The sequence below is a fragment of the Linepithema humile genome, chromosome 6, assembly GCF_040581485.1.
Source record: "Linepithema humile isolate Giens D197 chromosome 6, Lhum_UNIL_v1.0, whole genome shotgun sequence".
NCBI lineage: Eukaryota > Metazoa > Arthropoda > Insecta > Hymenoptera > Formicidae > Linepithema > Linepithema humile.
This window is the reverse complement of record NC_090133.1, coordinates 7,163,897-7,181,537: the sequence shown is the minus strand read 5'-3', so window position 1 is coordinate 7,181,537 and position 17,641 is coordinate 7,163,897. Positions and strand designations below refer to the sequence as shown.

The 17,641-nt window shown below is 43.7% G+C and overlaps 2 protein-coding genes across 5 annotated transcripts in view; one reads left to right on the top strand and one right to left on the bottom strand.

Moving 5' to 3' along the window:
- The window catches only part of LOC105678238 (uncharacterized), a 279,329-nt gene extending 271,409 nt beyond the window's left edge, over window positions 1-7,920 (top strand). Inside the window, exon 9 of one of the 3 annotated variants that reach the window (XR_010890928.1) lies at window positions 6,574-7,896. Coding sequence is in view for 1 of the 3 variants with exons in the window: in XM_067357965.1 (XP_067214066.1) it covers window positions 6,574-6,765 (192 nt within the window). In the remaining 2 variants the exon portion in view is untranslated. Of the gene's footprint in view, window positions 1-6,573 lie in introns of all 3 variants that reach the window. The other 2 variants (XR_010890926.1, XM_067357965.1) reach the window with 2 other exon arrangements.
- LOC105678230 (serine-rich adhesin for platelets) overlaps window positions 1-17,641 on the bottom strand; it is a 95,043-nt gene that overhangs the window by 74,426 nt on the left and 2,976 nt on the right. The window lies entirely within an intron of this gene.

The following is a 17,641-nucleotide window of genomic DNA, read 5'->3' as shown; positions in this document are numbered from 1 at the left end:
TTAAGGAGATCACGTAACTCTTATCCTTAATTTAATTATAATGATTAGAATAATTATTTTCTTTCATAATAAAAGTAATTGTATTATCAGTTAATATTTTTATAATAAACTCAGCGCTTTCGTATTCCAAGATAATATTTCTCTACACGACTCCTCGTTTTAACTAACATATTCATGATCTCGCCCACTTGTTAATTATTCGATTTACATTTCGTCAAAAATATAAATCATTCACCGCTCCCAGCGGTGAAAGATTCCAGACATGTTCCTGCCGCGACAACAAAAAGCTAAGCAAGCGGAAAGCGATACGCGTGAGCGCGAGCGAGCGAACGGCCCGATGTTCCGTTGACTTTAAAGCGTAATGGTTTTACGGTACGTCAAAGCTGGCACACGCGGGGGTCGCGCGACGGGGGTCGAAACGCGGGGGTGAGCTACATAGTGCGAGAGCGAGTCGGGACCGCTCGTGGCGGGGATTCGCGTTCTGACGGGGCCATTACACCCTTGATTTCATTACGGCAGCCTTGCTAGTCGACTGCAATCTCTCCCGGCTCCATCCCCGCCCGATCCTCTTCTCTTTTCCTTCCACCGCCTCTCGTTCGCGCTCTGTAATTCCATCATATCGCCATCCCTCACTCTCGCCCGTGTCTGCCCTCATTCCCGCCCGCCCCTCGCGCGCCACTCCCTCGGAGACCTTAACGACTCTCTCTCCGTAACCGTTTGGTTACCGTCTTAAATCAGTGATCTTCAGTGTCACTCGGAAACCATCCCAATCCTCCACGGCACCTTCGCCGGGAGGTGCAAATTGAACGATGAACTTTTTACGGCGAGCTCGCTCGGAAAATCAAAAGTTTTCCGCGAGGATGGAAACGGCTTAATTGTAAACCTCCGACGAACGGACAACGCGGCGTTATCGAGGGGATTCATCGGAAATTGGACGATTCCCGCAGGGAAAGGGGAAAACTCGCACCGCCAGATTGAAATCGTAGGCGGCGTGTTGGGTGTCGCAACAGGGTAATCCGTCAGATTTCACGATGTTTATCTTTCCGAGTTTACCACGAAGTCGACGCGACACCGCCGCGAAACGATATGATTCGTTTCAGCACGGCTTGAATTGCAGAAACGAGGAATAAAGTAGAAAAATATGAAATAGCATAAGGCAATTTTGATTTTTTTCAGAAATTTTAATATTTGAGAGATATCATATTCTATGCAATTATTGATTTGTATTACCGAAATACAAAATTCGCGATATCAACATAATGAACGTAGCTCGTAAAATGAAACGTTAAACTAACTTTTGTGTTCACCTTCCGCTTTACAGTTTCAACTTAACTTAGGAAACAAAGCGAAAGAAACGAGAATAATCCAAATCGTCGTACCAAACATGATTCTGACCGCGACTGGAAACAATCAGTCGAGATTTCGACCGGGAACTAGATTGGGGTTCACATCGAAGCGACCCCCTTATCTATCACTCACCCGGGTCTCCGATTCAAGCTCTTCTATCTTCGACCCTTCGGAGCTCTTGCCCTTCGGTTTCTAAAGTGCTAACAATTTGCGGTGAACCACAAGAGATTGAAAACAATTATCGTCGTAATAATCCTGCCGATCATAAGATTATCGCTAATAAAAAGCGATTAAAATAACACTTGAGGAAAGAACTGTGAGATTTTAAAAATTAAATCAAGATATAAAAAATATTAAAACCTTGTGTAACTAAGATGACGTGTCAGAATCTAACAAGAAGAGTCTAAAATTGCGATTAAATTTGAGTTTTTAAAAATCAAGTTTTTTTTTATCAGACATGTTTTTAAATAAAGATGATTTCGAAATTCAATATTAAAACCTCGCAAATCTAAATTTAAAATCTGGCACACTAAGTTGCAAATTTTTAAACTATTTTGCTTAAAAATTGAAATACGACACTTTAAAAACCCGATATAGAGGCGAATTGCGTTCGTTCCGTTTCTTAACGAGAAAAAATTCGCAAAGTCGTCCCCGTCGGAGAAACCGAAGTCACCCACTATTGGCCACCGAAAGTGGCACTCGATTGATAATCCACCGAGCCCATGCGCCGCTCGATTCGGCTGCGGATCGCCGGAAGGAACGAAGCGGGACGGGACGCGGGACGGGACGGCGAGGGTGATCGAACGGCGGGACGAGAAATGGGTGCTCGGGTTGTAGTGGAGCGAGGGTTGGATAGCGGCGGTTCGTTCGTTCGGGAGAGATCGAAGCGGCGGGTGGGTCGGAGAAGGATCGGGTGAACGCAGACAGGCGAGCGAGAACAGGGCGACAGGGGACATCGAAATAGGGTTAGGCAGGGTTCCCCTGGTAATGTGATTGCTCGCCCGTTTCACCTCGTCTCGGCCCGGTCCCAACTACTTGCCGACTCGGTCGTTCTGCCATCCCATTCTTTCCCCTGTTCTCTCTCGCCTTGCCTCTATCTCTGTTTCCCTTTCTCTCTCTTTCTCGCCTTCTCCTTCCCTTATCCGGTAGGATTTCCCCCGCGGACTCCGAAAACGACGACGGTTTTTCTGCCCGTCCGGAGGAATATAATTCTCGACCGCGGAGACGGATGTGTGGCCGGCATGCGGCCGCGTTCCGTTATTCTTCGTGCTCGCCCCGCGCCAGAAAACGGGAGAGATCACCGCGCAGGAGGAGAGATGGCTGACCAGACGGGAACAACAAGTGGTCATTGCCGCGATTACGAGGTCGCATCCCGCCTTCCGCGAGGTGGATTCGACGAGCTTCGATTTTAACTCTGCAGAAGCGACGCTCGAGGGAACTAATATGTAATCGCGAATTAATGTCAAATGTCCCGGATGCTAATTGATCTATTAAATTACTAATGAGTCTACGCTAATCAATCGCTGTCTGCCCTCATTGAAATATGCATTTTTGCATATTTATATTACACGAAATATGTAAATTTTATGAAACATGACAAAAATAAAAATTTTATTCATTATGTATTATAAAAATTAGATGCAAACTATATTTTAAAAATTACAATTTCCTTTTTTAATTAATTATAGTATAAACATAATTTCAAAAATAAGAATGTATTTTCAAGATCAATACGATGAATCAAAGATTAATTTTTTGTTCAAAATATTATATAGATAATCTAATGCCTACGCATTTTATATTTAATTAATCTTTTATTTTTTACATGTGTGTGTTACCTTCCATTTATATTAGAATTTTAACATTAAGATTCTCTTTGATTTCAATACTTTTATATTAAACATCGACTAAGTTGTCTTCTATCTATAGAGTGAAGCTTAGAAGACTCAAATTATGTTCAATATCTAACTCTCATTTTCTTCGTTAGAGAGAGAATTCCAGTTTTCGAGGAATCATTTTCTATAAATTTTAATGCAACGCGGAATCACTTGGTACGATTGATATCCGGACGAAACAACAATTGCTTCACAGGATATCGATGTTACGGCAGATGTTTCGACAGGTATTGACATCGATTATCTGAACGTTGAACACGTTCAAAGTTCCGGGAATTAACCAGTTTGCGGAACCTTCGATGCACTCGTCTCGACTCGAAAAAGGCTTTAAGCGCTCTATTCTCCAAATTATCTTTTTCTTAACAAATTAAGATATATAAACAATAATGTTTATGAAAGAGCGGTGTTTTACAGTTTACATTGCAAGCATTTCCGCGCGAGTAAAAGGATCTGTATAATTACCTTGAAATACTCACTTCCGCAGCGTTTTACGCCGCGGTACGGTTACACGCTAATGACCCGCAAGCAGAAGTTTTGCGAGTATTGTAATATAACTCTGCGTTTAATACAAAAAAATATGCCGGCGTATAACGGCGTCCGTTTTTAATTTCGTAAAGCTGCTCGCAATTAAGCGCGGCTGCGGAAGTTCGGTAATACTTGTCAGCCTGCTACGAAGAGAAAAGTTTCCGCCTTCGAAAAGACTGTAAAATAACGCTGTAAAGTAGACGTATATTGCAGCCTCGGTGCCGTTAACGTTTTTACGGTAAACAATTATCGGGAAACGTCCACCGGATATCCAACTTTAGAAGTTACAGCTCGCGAAAGCTCTCCGCGAGCTAACTCCGTCTAAATTACTTCCTCTCGACTCGACGCTTATGACTGCGCAAGTATGTTGTCGTCATCGGGATAAGTCGTCTCGTTAACCGGGTGGTATTAATATTCCGTCGCGTTTCGCGGTGGAAATCACTTATAATTCGACGCTACCTCGTTTTACTACTGGCACTCGGCGAACACGAACAAATTACATATGTATCTACGTACGCTTCCTTCGTCGCGATTTTCCAATTAATCTCTAATACCTGAAAAGCAAATAGCGCTGGTTGTAAAACAGCGTGACAGTCGCGTTTACGGCGCCTCTTACGTTTATCTAATCGATCGTTCGAAGCGCGAGTGCGACATTAAGGATTTATATTAAATCGTTTTCATAAGTACATTATATACGAAAGGACTCTCGACCGCAATACGAGACGTGCGAACGATGTGTCTCCTGCGCTGAAGCGCAATATCGACCGCATCGTCACGTTTTCAAAAATGAGAACACTTTGAGGCTATTATTCTTTAACCGTTAAAAGTCCTCGATACGAATCTATGGGGTGCTCGACCACCCGTATGGACGTTAATGCTCTCGAGGCGACACGAAGAGACTGACAAAGATTCCATTAACAGTTATCAGTCGCGTCCGAAAGCTGATAAATCGTCGTGGTAATCTGCTTTCGAATAACGATATTCAATTTAATATGTACCTGTATATTAGTGATAGAATATCATGTTTGATATTTTTGAATAGAAAAATTTATCAATAATCGCGCAAATTGCAAAAAAATATTATAGTTTATGTTTTTTAATGCACATGTTACAAAAAAGTATCTTTTCTTATTTCTCACGCGCAAAATTCAGTTTAGACAGAGTATTTTATATGTATTTTACAACTATATATTTAACGCTATGTTAATTACACATATCTTTGAATGTGTATTATTATATTATTTTACCTGATATATAATATTATTATTGGGGCTATTATTACATTATTACAGCTATTGTACATATGATCGCAGCAATTAAAATAAACGTTAACAATATTACCCCGCTGCACCAAAGTATCGCATTACACCGCGAATTCAATCGGCGTGTAATGCGAAAGCGCAAACATACCAGACTGATTCGCACGAGTTCCACCGCAGATGAATGGATCGCGCTAAGCCTCTATTATTAGCAGATGGAAGATTATATCGATTTTTCGCTATCGTCCCCTTCTTCCTTCCCGTCACCCTCGCGTTTACCCTTGGCCGCCACCCCCCGAGGGCAGCCCTTCCGTACTTTATGCTCTAACAAACACATCGTGGCGCTGGCAATTACGCGATGACGCAGGGCGGTCTGCAGTGTTAATTAATTTCTAGCTCGCTAATCACGAGCTTCGGTCGAGCCGGGAGTATCGTTCCGTACTTTCTTGCTGGGCGGAAAGATAATTCCTGTTTACAGCGTAGGATTTTTCTCTGTGTTATCAATTCCCCCATTTCTCTTTCTCTTTCATTTTTAATATTTCACGATGTGTAAAAGTATTCGCATTAAATGATTATCCTATTATCAAAATTTTATGGGAATTTTAGCGGTATAATTATTTCACAAGTAGACGTACATAATAATACAGATTGCGAGAGTGAAAAAAGAATCATTTCGACGGATATCGCATCTACCATCGCGCGCTTATCGAGATATATTTCTCCATCAGAAATTGAGTCTGGCAGTAATAGACAGTCGAAAACGCAGTCACGTCCTCGCGTGTTTTCGTCGATATATCGGTTTAATTAGCCGAATAAACGATACTTACGTCGAGTAGACACGAGACTCTTGGGAATTCCTGTATTACTTGTTGGGAAGCGGCGGGATGGGTGGAGAAGGGTGGGGCAATATGGAGCAGATAGTTGATGAGGCGGGTGTATTGTACGAGGCGAAGACCAAGTAGAGAAAAAGGAAAAAGCGAGGAGTGTCGATACCAATCGTGACTGCCGCCTCTGGGGCTCGGAGAAGCGTTCAAAATTCAAAAGGTTTCCTCCGCGGCGAGAGATCCATCTCGCAACGAACTAAAGGAGGCGCTCATGTTTTTTTTAAGAACGATACTCGTAAATCAGAGATTTCGTTTGAGAATGTGATAATCTAAGTTTGCGCATGACCTTAAACCAAAGGAAATGGAAGTTTTTTTTAGCACAATTTCTTTTTTTTGGCGCGTAAAAAGAACGGAATATTTTTATGGAGTCTTACAAATATATAAATGATCTAAATATGTTGGTTTACATGTGATTTGATATTTAGCACAATATAATAAACACTATAAAATAATACGCTTAAATATAGCGAACAGAAATGAGATAAAATTGCACTAGACGAGAGCCTCGTTAGAGTGAATTATTTATATCGTCATATTTGTTTATCTAAAACTTTGCGATAACTATCCACTTCGCGTTGAAACATATCTAGCCTCGCGCATATGATAAAAAACGTGTGACCGTTGGCCAGAGACCGTTACTGATCTTCTGACCTTTGTCTACAGATCAAGATTCAGTTGCAAAGCTTATGCTGGACCATACAGCATCTCATACTGGATGGGGTAGTTCTCGTCACAGGGGTCAGTCTCTCTTCGACACACCACACCCCTTGGATCGAGAGCATGAGGGATGAAATTCTCTGGAGTAACGGGGGTTGTTTTCTATTAAAAGTTCCATCAAGGCGTCACCAAATCTGAACGAGAAGCTGACAAATCACGCGCCTTTCGTCACACTAAGTTTCTCTTTCTTTTATCAAGTTTCGATCAGCAGTGTATTCTCAAAAAATTGTATACATAAAAAAAATAATAATGCAATAATAATGTAGCTGAAATATAATCTTACATAAGTATTAATTATTTATTTATAATTAATCAATTAATTATTAGAACATTAATCAACACAATACAATAGGTCACATAATACAATGGCCAATGCGATACAATGGCCAACATAATTTCTTAGAAACAGATTATTATTGTTGAACCGAACATTAATTTCATCAAAATGTGTATTAATTAACTCATTTCTGATTTGAGTTCGCTGTTACTATTGTAAATTTAATTGTATTTACATACGCAAAATTATGTTCATTTACATCATTATGCATTTGTCGTATTTTTTTTTTTTTACACAAAAGAATTTTGCATTTACGAGATTAATAAGCCTAATGTGGATAGTTTCTAATCATAGAATTCACACATTTTTGTTTATCATTTGGATCTCTATGATACGCTTTAAATGCTCTTCTCGAGTCTGATCTCGTAGTCCGTACAAAAAGACTTTGCGAGCATAATCTACACCCTGTTTTTCGGAATCGGCGCAAATGTGCAAATCGGGAGCCATTAGTTCTAGTTTAGAGGAATAATTTCGAATTCTCGAAGCAATGTGCGTCGCTGATCCCATACCAAACAGCGGGAACCGAAAGCCAATCGGGCGGGCGGGCGGGCGTGCACGTTGCACGTACGACCCTACACACAAATGCTGCGCGCATACACACATAGATGCGGGACGAACGGGCGGATTGCATGGCGCAGCGAGAGAGCACGCCAAAATCCGGGCGCGCGTAATCCCGTTAGGGGATCAAATCAGCCAAAGCACATTACATACCGTGAGGGGCTAGTTGCCCTTAACTGCTCTAATTAATATAAGGGTTTCCTTCTGGTCACCGGCCAAGCGAACAACGAGCGGAACGCCTCCGACGGCCGCGCGCGCGATTCGACCGCGCGATATCGCGGCAGTCGTTAACATTTTCCAGCCCGAGCTTTTCCGCTAGCCCGCGAAATAACGTGAGACCGAGATTCAGCTTCGCGTGCTGTCTTGATAGAAATGCGGCGTTTCGGCGTTTCACCGACGAAACAACGTGTCGTTAAAATTAACAACGTGTCACGCGCAACTTTTTGCACCGCGTAGTTCGTCATTATACTAATTGGCGGACTCCGACGCTCGCGGATTTAATGAACTTTCGCGCAGGGCCACTTCGGCAGCTAACGCTTCGCGCTTAGCCTAGGTAAAATCCAAATTTTCAACGCGCTTTGGGGATAGTTCAACGCTGGCGCAACCTTCGCGATCTTCTTTTTCCACAATTTTATTCGTATATGTAAATCTGCGCGGGTGAACTTGCAGAATGTAATCGTTCTTATCAGGAGGACAATTTTTTTTTCTTTTTCGGACGTGTTACATATATTATTCGCGGAGATTTATCCGCTCGAGTGGAAGCTCGTGGAAACGGAACGTGCGCTGTGTGTGGCCAAAATATAATACGCTCCATGAAGGGAAAAGAGAGAGAGAGAGAGAGAGAGAGAGAGAGAGAGAGAGAGAGAGAGAAATGCGCACATCGCGCGGTGGTTAATAAGGCAGCCAATAATGCGACTCGGCGTGTCGCGCCACGGGCGCATTGCTGATTCCAGCGCCGAAACGTCCGTAATTACATCTTCATTAAAATGATGGCGGGCCGTGTTGCACAGTCGGGCCAGGCATACGCGTTTCTCGCGAGCCCACTTACACAAGCGTGTCCTACGCATGCATACACGTACGCGCTCTCGCCTATCCACATAACGCGCAACGATATGGGTGGATTTCTGGTATCTGTATCATGGTTAGCCGCCGTACGTTACGTCGGAGGGATGGGGCGGTATAAATGGTCGGTGTGAGCGCGCCGCAGGGACAGGAGGCCTGGAAGGGCCGGGAGGGCAACGCGGGAGGCGGTGGCGGCAACGGCGGCGGTGGTAGCGGTAGCGGCAGCGAGGGTGGGCGCGCAGGGGGGAGAAGGGCGCAGCCGAGAGAGGATATGACGTCGAGAGAGCGGAGAGTGAGAGATGGAAAGCGGGATCGATGCGTCGCGCCGCGGGCCGATGCCTGCTCGCACTTTCGAACTGACACCGCCGCGGTATATGGCCTTTCCGCCCCTGGGGTAGCGGGGGAAGAAGAAAGGGGATCAGGCGAGAGGGATGTTATAACGCCTCTCGCCCCTTACGCTACGCTGACCTTCCGAACTCGCGCACCGGGTGCAACGCCGATGATTTGTCTTCGCTGACGTCGTTAGCGTCATCCGACAAGGATGGAAATGTTGTGTTAAAATTAGCGTCGTGCGCGGAGAACTGGCTGCGCGACTACCCCCCCCTAAAGCAGACGCTAATGTGTCCCCCAGCCGTGGATTTATATTACGCGCGCGGTATGGCTTCCGGGTAATCGGAAATTGTGGCCTGCCTTCGTCGTCGCTATCGGAATTTTTGGTCGATATACGTATAGCGCGTCGAGGCAAATGTTAGAGGCGGTATTGCGAGATAAAAATTATCCAGATGCTGGGTCCTTTTTTCACAGTATTGTTAGAGATAAGAAAATTTTTTATCGTATCAAAAAACTATTTAGCCAATAATTAATATGTCATAATCTTCTCGTAGACACTGAAAGTTTTTAAATATTTTTATGAGCATTAATTGCTAACAGAAACTTCTTTATATTAATCACTCTTATAAAATCACTTTTATAGGACCGAAGTAAATTTATTTTCATCTAACGGTATCACACGATAATCGACTTTTCACTTTTATAATATTTATATATATAAGAAGAAAAAGAAATTACGCGACAGCCAACCTGTACGATAACAATTACCTAATAAACACTTTGACTATCCGACAAGGGAAGAAAATACATCTCTTCTATTTCATTTGTTCTTTTATCTCAGATTCTATAAATATCGTTGAATAAGACAATTCAAATTTAACTTTTGTAAAAAATAAAGAGCATATAAGCAATAATAAAAATAAAGAAACTAGAATTCATTGCCAGATAGGAAAATATTTGAAATTTGTCTAAATATATACTGAAATGTCTTTCTAAATTTGTTTTCAAATTCCATCGATTTCTGACGTAACAATTTCATGTATTAGATAATAATTTATCAGAAATTAATTTATATGCTTTTTCGCATACTTTATTTACACTTAGATCGTCACGTCACCCGTATATAGATAACAATGTTAATAACTTAAGTAAAAATAAAATTATTTATAACAATTACACGTGTTGCGACTTTGGGCCTCGTGGGTTTCACGCTCGAAATTAACTGAGCAGTCTAAATTAAAATGTCGGTCATATAAAATTTGGAAAAAAGCATGTAAATTAAATTTTGATAAATTATTACTTAATACGTTAAATTTTTACGTCAGAAATAATCGATAAAATTTGAAAACAAATTCAGAAAAACATTTCAATACATTATACTTAAAAATTTGCTCAAAATTTTGTTTACATTTTTTACAACGCAGACAAAAAATTATTTATAGACAAACGTGGACAACTTATGGACAAAATTATGAAATCAAAAATGGGGCGCCAACTTCACAAAAGTGCATGTTCGCAACATCAGAAACCTAATGGCAGGGCCCCTTGTTACGATTCCGATCACATTTTCCAGACATACGCGTCCCGCCGTGCCGCCCTTCTTCCGACCATCCGCCCTCTCAATCTCTCTCTCTCTCTCTCTCTCTCTTTCTCTCTCTTGTGAGACTTCAGCGATCCGATCGATCGACCGTCGTCGTCGCCGGGCCAGGCAGACGGCGGAGGAGGGCATCGCGTGTCCCTTGGCCCCCGAAAAGAGCTTAATCCTAGGCATTCCGCGCGCGCGAGGACTCGACAGGTCGGAGTCACTCGGTTGGGAGATAGCCGTGACGATAACAGGATTCCGTGAGCACGAAGGAGGAAGGAGCCGCCCGCCCGGACAGGACCAGTCTTCTTTCTCGAACCCGCCGGACCGGATGCTGTATCCCCGAGGTGATTCTCCGGTCGGAGCGCGCGTGGAGAAAGAGAGAAAGAGAGAGAGAGAGAGAAGGAGAACGGCAGTCGGGAGAGAAAGAGCTCTCCGGAAGACGAAAGAAGGGGGAAGAGAAAGAGTGAAGAAAAGGCTCCTTAATTCGCGGTCGGACCGACCCGGGGCCCCCTCGATTCCCGAGAGATTCGTTTGCATCGCGGGACCCGCCGGTATTTAAGCCCGAAACGGGCTGCGAGATCGCGGCCATGATACCCTCCTCTCGCCCTACCTATCGTCGAATGACGAGAGAGCGGAGCGGAGCAGCGAGAGACGGGGGCAAAAAGAGAGAAAGAAGGCCGGGTAGGATCCGGAGGATGAGGCGGCAGCGGCGGCGACGGCGGGTGAGGGAGGAGGAAAAGAGGGCCGGTAGGACGGAGAGAGAGTTACAAACGAGAGGCCGTCAGCCAAGCGCGAATTAATTCAACGCACAGCTCCCCTTCCCTCCATCTCCCTCCCACGACCTTCATCCACCCTGCTCTCTCGGCCGACGCCGCCACCCTGTCGCTTCCCCCGTATAACTCTGCCTTCGAAGACGCGAAGAGTGGTACGACGGAGAAAGAGAGAGAGAGAGAGTGAGAAAGAAGGAAGGAGAGGCGGCGGCGTCGAGTACAAGGAGACGGTGCAAAAAGAAGATGAAAGACGCGAAGACTCGAGGAGCGACACACAGGTGAAACGCCAACGTCGGCTAGACACGAACAAAAGGAAACGCGGCCGTAGCGTCCGATTTGAAATGTACACAATCTAGATTTTTCAAATTAAAGTGAAGCGTCAAATCGACAGAATTTTACAAAAAGTTTCTCAATTATCACATTGAAAGGAGCCATCGCTACCTATTGTAATTTATTTTTTGATGCACGGTAAAGCGCAATGAGAAAATGCATCCAAGTGCTCATAAAAGCGTAACAATTGCGTGTTCGTGTGCGTTGCGCGATACGCGGGGCAATAGAGTCTCGAACCGCGTGTACATACGTATGTATGGATCCTTTATTGTCACGAGCATTCAGCTTACGATGATTTTCCGCGCGACAAAGGGGCGACGCGGCGAATATGAGGTATCGCGCGACTGCCAAAAAGCTGGTTACGACGACGAGAGGACACGACGAGGTCCTCCATGTATAGATACGTGTATGTCGACTACAGAGGCGCGCACATAGGCACACAGGCAGAAACGCACGCGACAATCTCGTATTCCCATCGCGCCGTCTCGTTACGGAGCGTCTTGCGGCGCCGCGACGATAAAGGCGCCGGTAACTCATTGTTCATGCCCGGGACAATGAGCGTGCACCGGCGACTCGGCCTGATTCCGAACGAGACTTCTCTCCACCACACGAAAACGATTCGCCATTTGCCGGTCCCGCTGCGCGGCGTTTCACAGATAAATGGAGGCTGATGCCTGGTGGCAGTCCGACGAAATTATTAGTCCGGTGCCCTATTCAATAAAAACTTCCAACTTTTTAAATAGCGAACAACGATGAGGAAACATAAACATGCGATGACATTATTATTGCTTATATATGTATTTGTGTCAATATCTATTTCATTTATATTTAATTTATAATTAACAATATTTTATATACATTTTATAATGTTTTCATGACGATTTGATTGAATAATTTTCTCTGAATTTCACTTTTTCTACAGAATTGACTCGAACTGACTCGAATTATCAATGTGATCAAATTTCTATCGATATCAGCACTCAAGAATAATAAATCTTCAACAGAAATGGAAGATGGAAAAAACAAGTCGATAATTACAAATATTTGGGCGTAAACATCAATAAAATCGATGGAATAGGAGACGCGGAAACAAAAGATAAAATCATGCAAGCAAGGAAAATCATAGGGAGTCTTAACTCAGTGTTTTGGGATAAGGAGATAAGGAAAGATATAAAGAAGAATATAGAACAATAGTGGAAGGAGTTCTACTATAGTGGTGAAATGTGGTTCTTGAAAGCAGACACCAGACGGAAACTAACGGCAGTCGAGATGGAATATCTCAGGAGAAGAGCTAGAAAATCAAAATTGGAAAAAGTAAGAAATGAAGAAATTTGAGAGAAATCATGAATGCCAAGGAGACAATAGTAGACAGGATTACAAAAAGGAGTTTGAAATGGTTTGGACACATGATTAGAATGGACGACAAGATGGCTCAAAAGGTTATATATCTGGAAATCCTCAGGAAAAAAGAAAAGAGGTAGGCCAAGATCTTGGAACAACGACATTCAAGAAGCCATGAAAGAACGAGGAATAACAGAGGATGCACCGAGTAGAAAGAGATGGAGATTGGCGACGGAAACGCAGGAACACCCGTATTAAATCCGTTGAAGAAGAATAAAATTTCCATCATAAATTAAGAGTATCTAAATTCTTTAAAAATCGCAGAGATAGGTATCTTAATACTCTCCAATTATTAAGTCTGTCTTGCAAAGTTCCGTATAAAACTTCAACGATTAGTGATTCGAAGGAATTTATTATAACTACGCAAAGAGGATGAAATGCAACATGATTGTTCAGATACATAAGCAGAGTCCTTGGCTATCGATCACTGAGATTAGTTAGAGATCTTTTGTTGAACGTTTTCTCTCAAACGCAAAGTTTTTTCCTGAATTTTCAGGTCATTTTTAAGTCAGTATCGCGTCAGGCGTGTCGATCTATAGTCGGCTTCGTTGTGGGAAGTCCGGAATCGCAGTGACACACACAATCGACCTTAGCTTTTTTCAGCAACCTCGTCACCAATTCGTGCTCTTTGATAGCGTTACTGCAACGACGCACGTACACGCGTTAATGTTTCTTTAATGGCACGGCAAATAGTAGATACGACACGATTTGGAGTGGACACGCTTTCACCGAACTTTCAAGTATCAATTAATCCAGTGGCGTCAATCGACGTGCATCGTATTCAAATAGAATGAAATATTAATTAAGCAACATTGAGAGAATTATACAGGTTAAAGAATAAATTCTGAAACAAGAAAAATTTTGGAGAATCCATAACTGAACTTGCGTTTTTTCTTCAACAATCAAAGAATTATTATAAATTATGACACGTTAAAAAATTTGTTTGTTAAAGAAAAGTCTATTACGATCTACGCGGAAACGACGTCGAAAGTGAGATCTCGCGGTCGCGCTATTTGAAAGACGGGTTTTCTCTCGTCGCGTGCGGATGCTGCGTCACACTGCATCCGGGACGGTCGCATTCTGTGCTTCGCATTACGTTGCGACGTAAAAAACTATCAACGAATATATTTAGCAATGCAATGCACTTATCGGCTTATCGCAGTATCGCTTAGAAAGATTATATTTTATTCATTTTCCGGATATCTCTGACGTGATAGAAATGGATGATGGTATAAAAAAAATATTCAGATATATTGTAAAATACATCAGATTCAGAAAACCCAGATTGTAAAATTGTTGATATTTCTCGAAAAATAATTCAATATGTCAAGTGAAAAAGAAGATTTAATCGGTTAATAAATTATCACTAAGAAGAGAACAGTGTTCTTATTTTTAAACTTTTCATAAACTTGATAGTGTTCTCAAAAATAAATGTTTATTTGGCATTTGAAGCAAAATTATGTGACAAGTAAATTATGTGTCATTTCTTTTTACGCCTTTTTCTTTATTTAACTGTTTTCAAAATGCTGCTCTCTATAAAAGAATACTACTTCGACAAAAGTCTAAAACTCAGGATCCCTTTCTTTCTCCGAGAAGCGAGGCTCTTATTTAAGACGTCGCGACGGCGCCCGTTCGGAAAAGGCGTTGAATAAGAGAAACGACGTGCTAATCGGCTCGTTTACAGTCACGTGCACGCCCACCGTCCGGCGGTGACGTTCGATTTGCATCGGCCACTTAACGGGTGTACATAATACATCTGCGCTCGTCGGCGCCCGCCGATTGCCCCCTTCAACTCTACCTACCCTTCGCCATCCGCGAGTCGGCCCGTCTCTGTTTTTCTCTCCCTGCGTACTTTTTTCCCCTGTATTTCTCGCCCATCCCCGACCCCCTTTGCCCCCGCGTTCTCTGTCCCCTATCCCGCCGTTTCCCCCTTCAAAGCTGCCCACCCCTCCATCCCGCTGCTTCGTTTCCCTCCGGATAGCGCGCTCCCTCACTTACTCCGACCCTCACACAAACTCCCTCACTCGAGAGAGCATTTCCACCCTGCCGCGGCGGCGAAGAGCGGCGGCGACGACAGGGGGGGAGAAAAGCGAGTCGCAGAGCCAAGGACGGGAGCGAGCATGGCGGAGGCCAGAGGGCAGGGTGAGAGAGCCGGCGGCCCTACCTTAACAAGCAACAAGGGTGGAGAATTAATGAGAGAGGGCGCTCGGGCGGACACTTGTGGCTACCGCCCGACTCCGGCTATCAAACCGAGTACCACCGATCCACGGAATACCCTCGAACTTAAACCACCGTCGGCTTCTCTAGTGGGTGTGGAAAAAACTCGGGGAAAAATTTTTCTCCCCGGTCTCGCGGCAAAATTTTCGGGAAACGATATAACGAATCGCCGACACGTGTACGCGCCGGCCGAGAGGAAGTTACGAGTTTCCGCGCGACCCAGGTTCTCGCTTGCCGCCGCCCGGAATTTTAAAGAGAATTATTTGCCCACACCGCTGGACGCATTTTGAAAAGGTCGGTTTTAAAAAGGTTCATTCGCTCGTGCGATTACAGCGAGCAAAGCTATCGGTGTGCTTCTGAACTGTCGATTATAAAAAAAATTATAATCGGATAATTTTTTCATATTTGTAACTAAAAGTATTTGAATACAAAGGCGTAACCGTTTTGACAATTTAAAATATCTAATGTAATAAAACACGAATTAACTAAATAAATTAACTATTAAAAAAGTTTAGAATGATCTAACGCTCCGCGTTTGAAGATTATAAAATTATAATACATTAACTGTCTTTATTCAGTACAGAAAAAAACTGTAACTTATGGAAACGTTTTTAAATATACGTGACTTTTTGAAAGCCCATCTTCCTCAAAGAAGATTCCACCATTTGCGTGTATAGAAGTACGTCAAGCGGCGAGAAAACTTGCACGTCGGCGTCTGCCACGCCACCAGCGATGTCGCGGCGCGTAACGTGAATTTTAATTAAAGCAATTAAGCATGCGTCCATAGCTAGTCGCATTAACCGAAACGCGCGAGCCGGCATGGCTCAAAAACTCGACAGCGATGTGTCACGCGAACGCCAACGAAAGGGTGGACATCTGGCCTATCCGCACCATCCTCTCTACCGACCCGCGTTTCCCCCCCATCCTACCATTGACTCCGCGCCGGACCCCCAACGCTAATTTCTACTTACCCGCATAGCGGCGGCTGTGCCTTTATTTTAATTAACACTCAGTGGATTAGTCACCCCGACGTGCCGGTTCGAAGCTGTTTTCGCGACCCTCCAACCGGCGAATACCGAAGGTAAATAAGAACATTTTTTATGTAAGTGCAATTCCTGATTACCCATTAGATTACCCAAAGTTTTTTAATAATGAGAGATATATTTGTATACTACTTCTTTAAAATCTTCATCTGTATAAATTTAATAGTTGAGCTAAATCAGAAAATCACAATTGCATTTATATCGAAAATGTTATATTGAACTCCGATTAGTTGAAATATTTAATATAATTTTCTTATTCAAATGAATTGATATCGTGACCGATACAAGCGTGAACAGTCACATTAATAAGATGGAAAATTCTCTAATTAAGATACAATTTAATTTATAATGTTTCATTGGCATAAACAAGTGAACGTCAGATCTCGTTTATTCGAAAGGAATCCTTCTAAACTATCTACGGCATAAAAATGTTCCCTGAAACGAACGTTTTTCTAGCGACTTAATTACTTCCTCAAGCGGAGAGATCAAAAAGAAGATAGCATGAAAGAGGAAAAGAAACACCGGAAGAAAAGTTGCAGCGATGAGATAGAAACGCAAAACTGCATGCCAAAAATGGCATCTAGTTGCGAGAAACGATGGCGAAAACGTAATTCGCCTATCGGCGAACCCGCGAGAGCTCGTTCGTTTTGTATCGTAAAAATCGAATGCTTCCGCGAGACGTAGGCGTGAGAGAAAGACGGAGAAAGAGAAAGGGAGGCGCGGTGCGGAGGCACCCTTACATCCGTAGACGTGACTCGAACCGCCGGCACTGCCGGCTGCGGAAATATATGGGGCCGTAACGGTCGCCGTTGCCGCGAGAAGCTCGAGAAACTGAACGGGGGAACTGAAGTAGCGGCCGGAGGAGGATGGAAAACGGCGACGACGACAACGACGATGGGAGGATGGGAGTTCGGAAACGAGAGGGAAACGAGAGCGTTGCGGGGAACGCGAAGCTGGCAAAAGCTGGAACGAGGGAAGGAAAGAGAGGGAGCGAGAGTTATGGAAGTGTCAGAGAGACGAGAAAATCGTCCGAGAGAGAGAGAGAAAGAGAGAGCAAAAAAGAACAAGAGAGAAAGACTGGAACGGAACGGATATATCCTGCGCCACCGGCGTCGTTGCCGCCGCCGCCGCCGCCGCCTCGCTGCTTGTCCGTTGACCCACGGGACCCTCCCGGCTGGCTCCACGACAGCCCCTCACGACCCTGTTATTTGCATACGCTGACCTCCTTTACCGATTTCCATGGCCAAACAGAGGCTTCCCGCAGACACGGAATCTCATTCTCATCCGACTTCTTCCGCGGCATTCGTACGCGCACGTGCGCGTGTATGTGCGCGCGCGCGCGCGTGTGTGTGTATGTGTGTGTGACGACAGCGCGCATTTT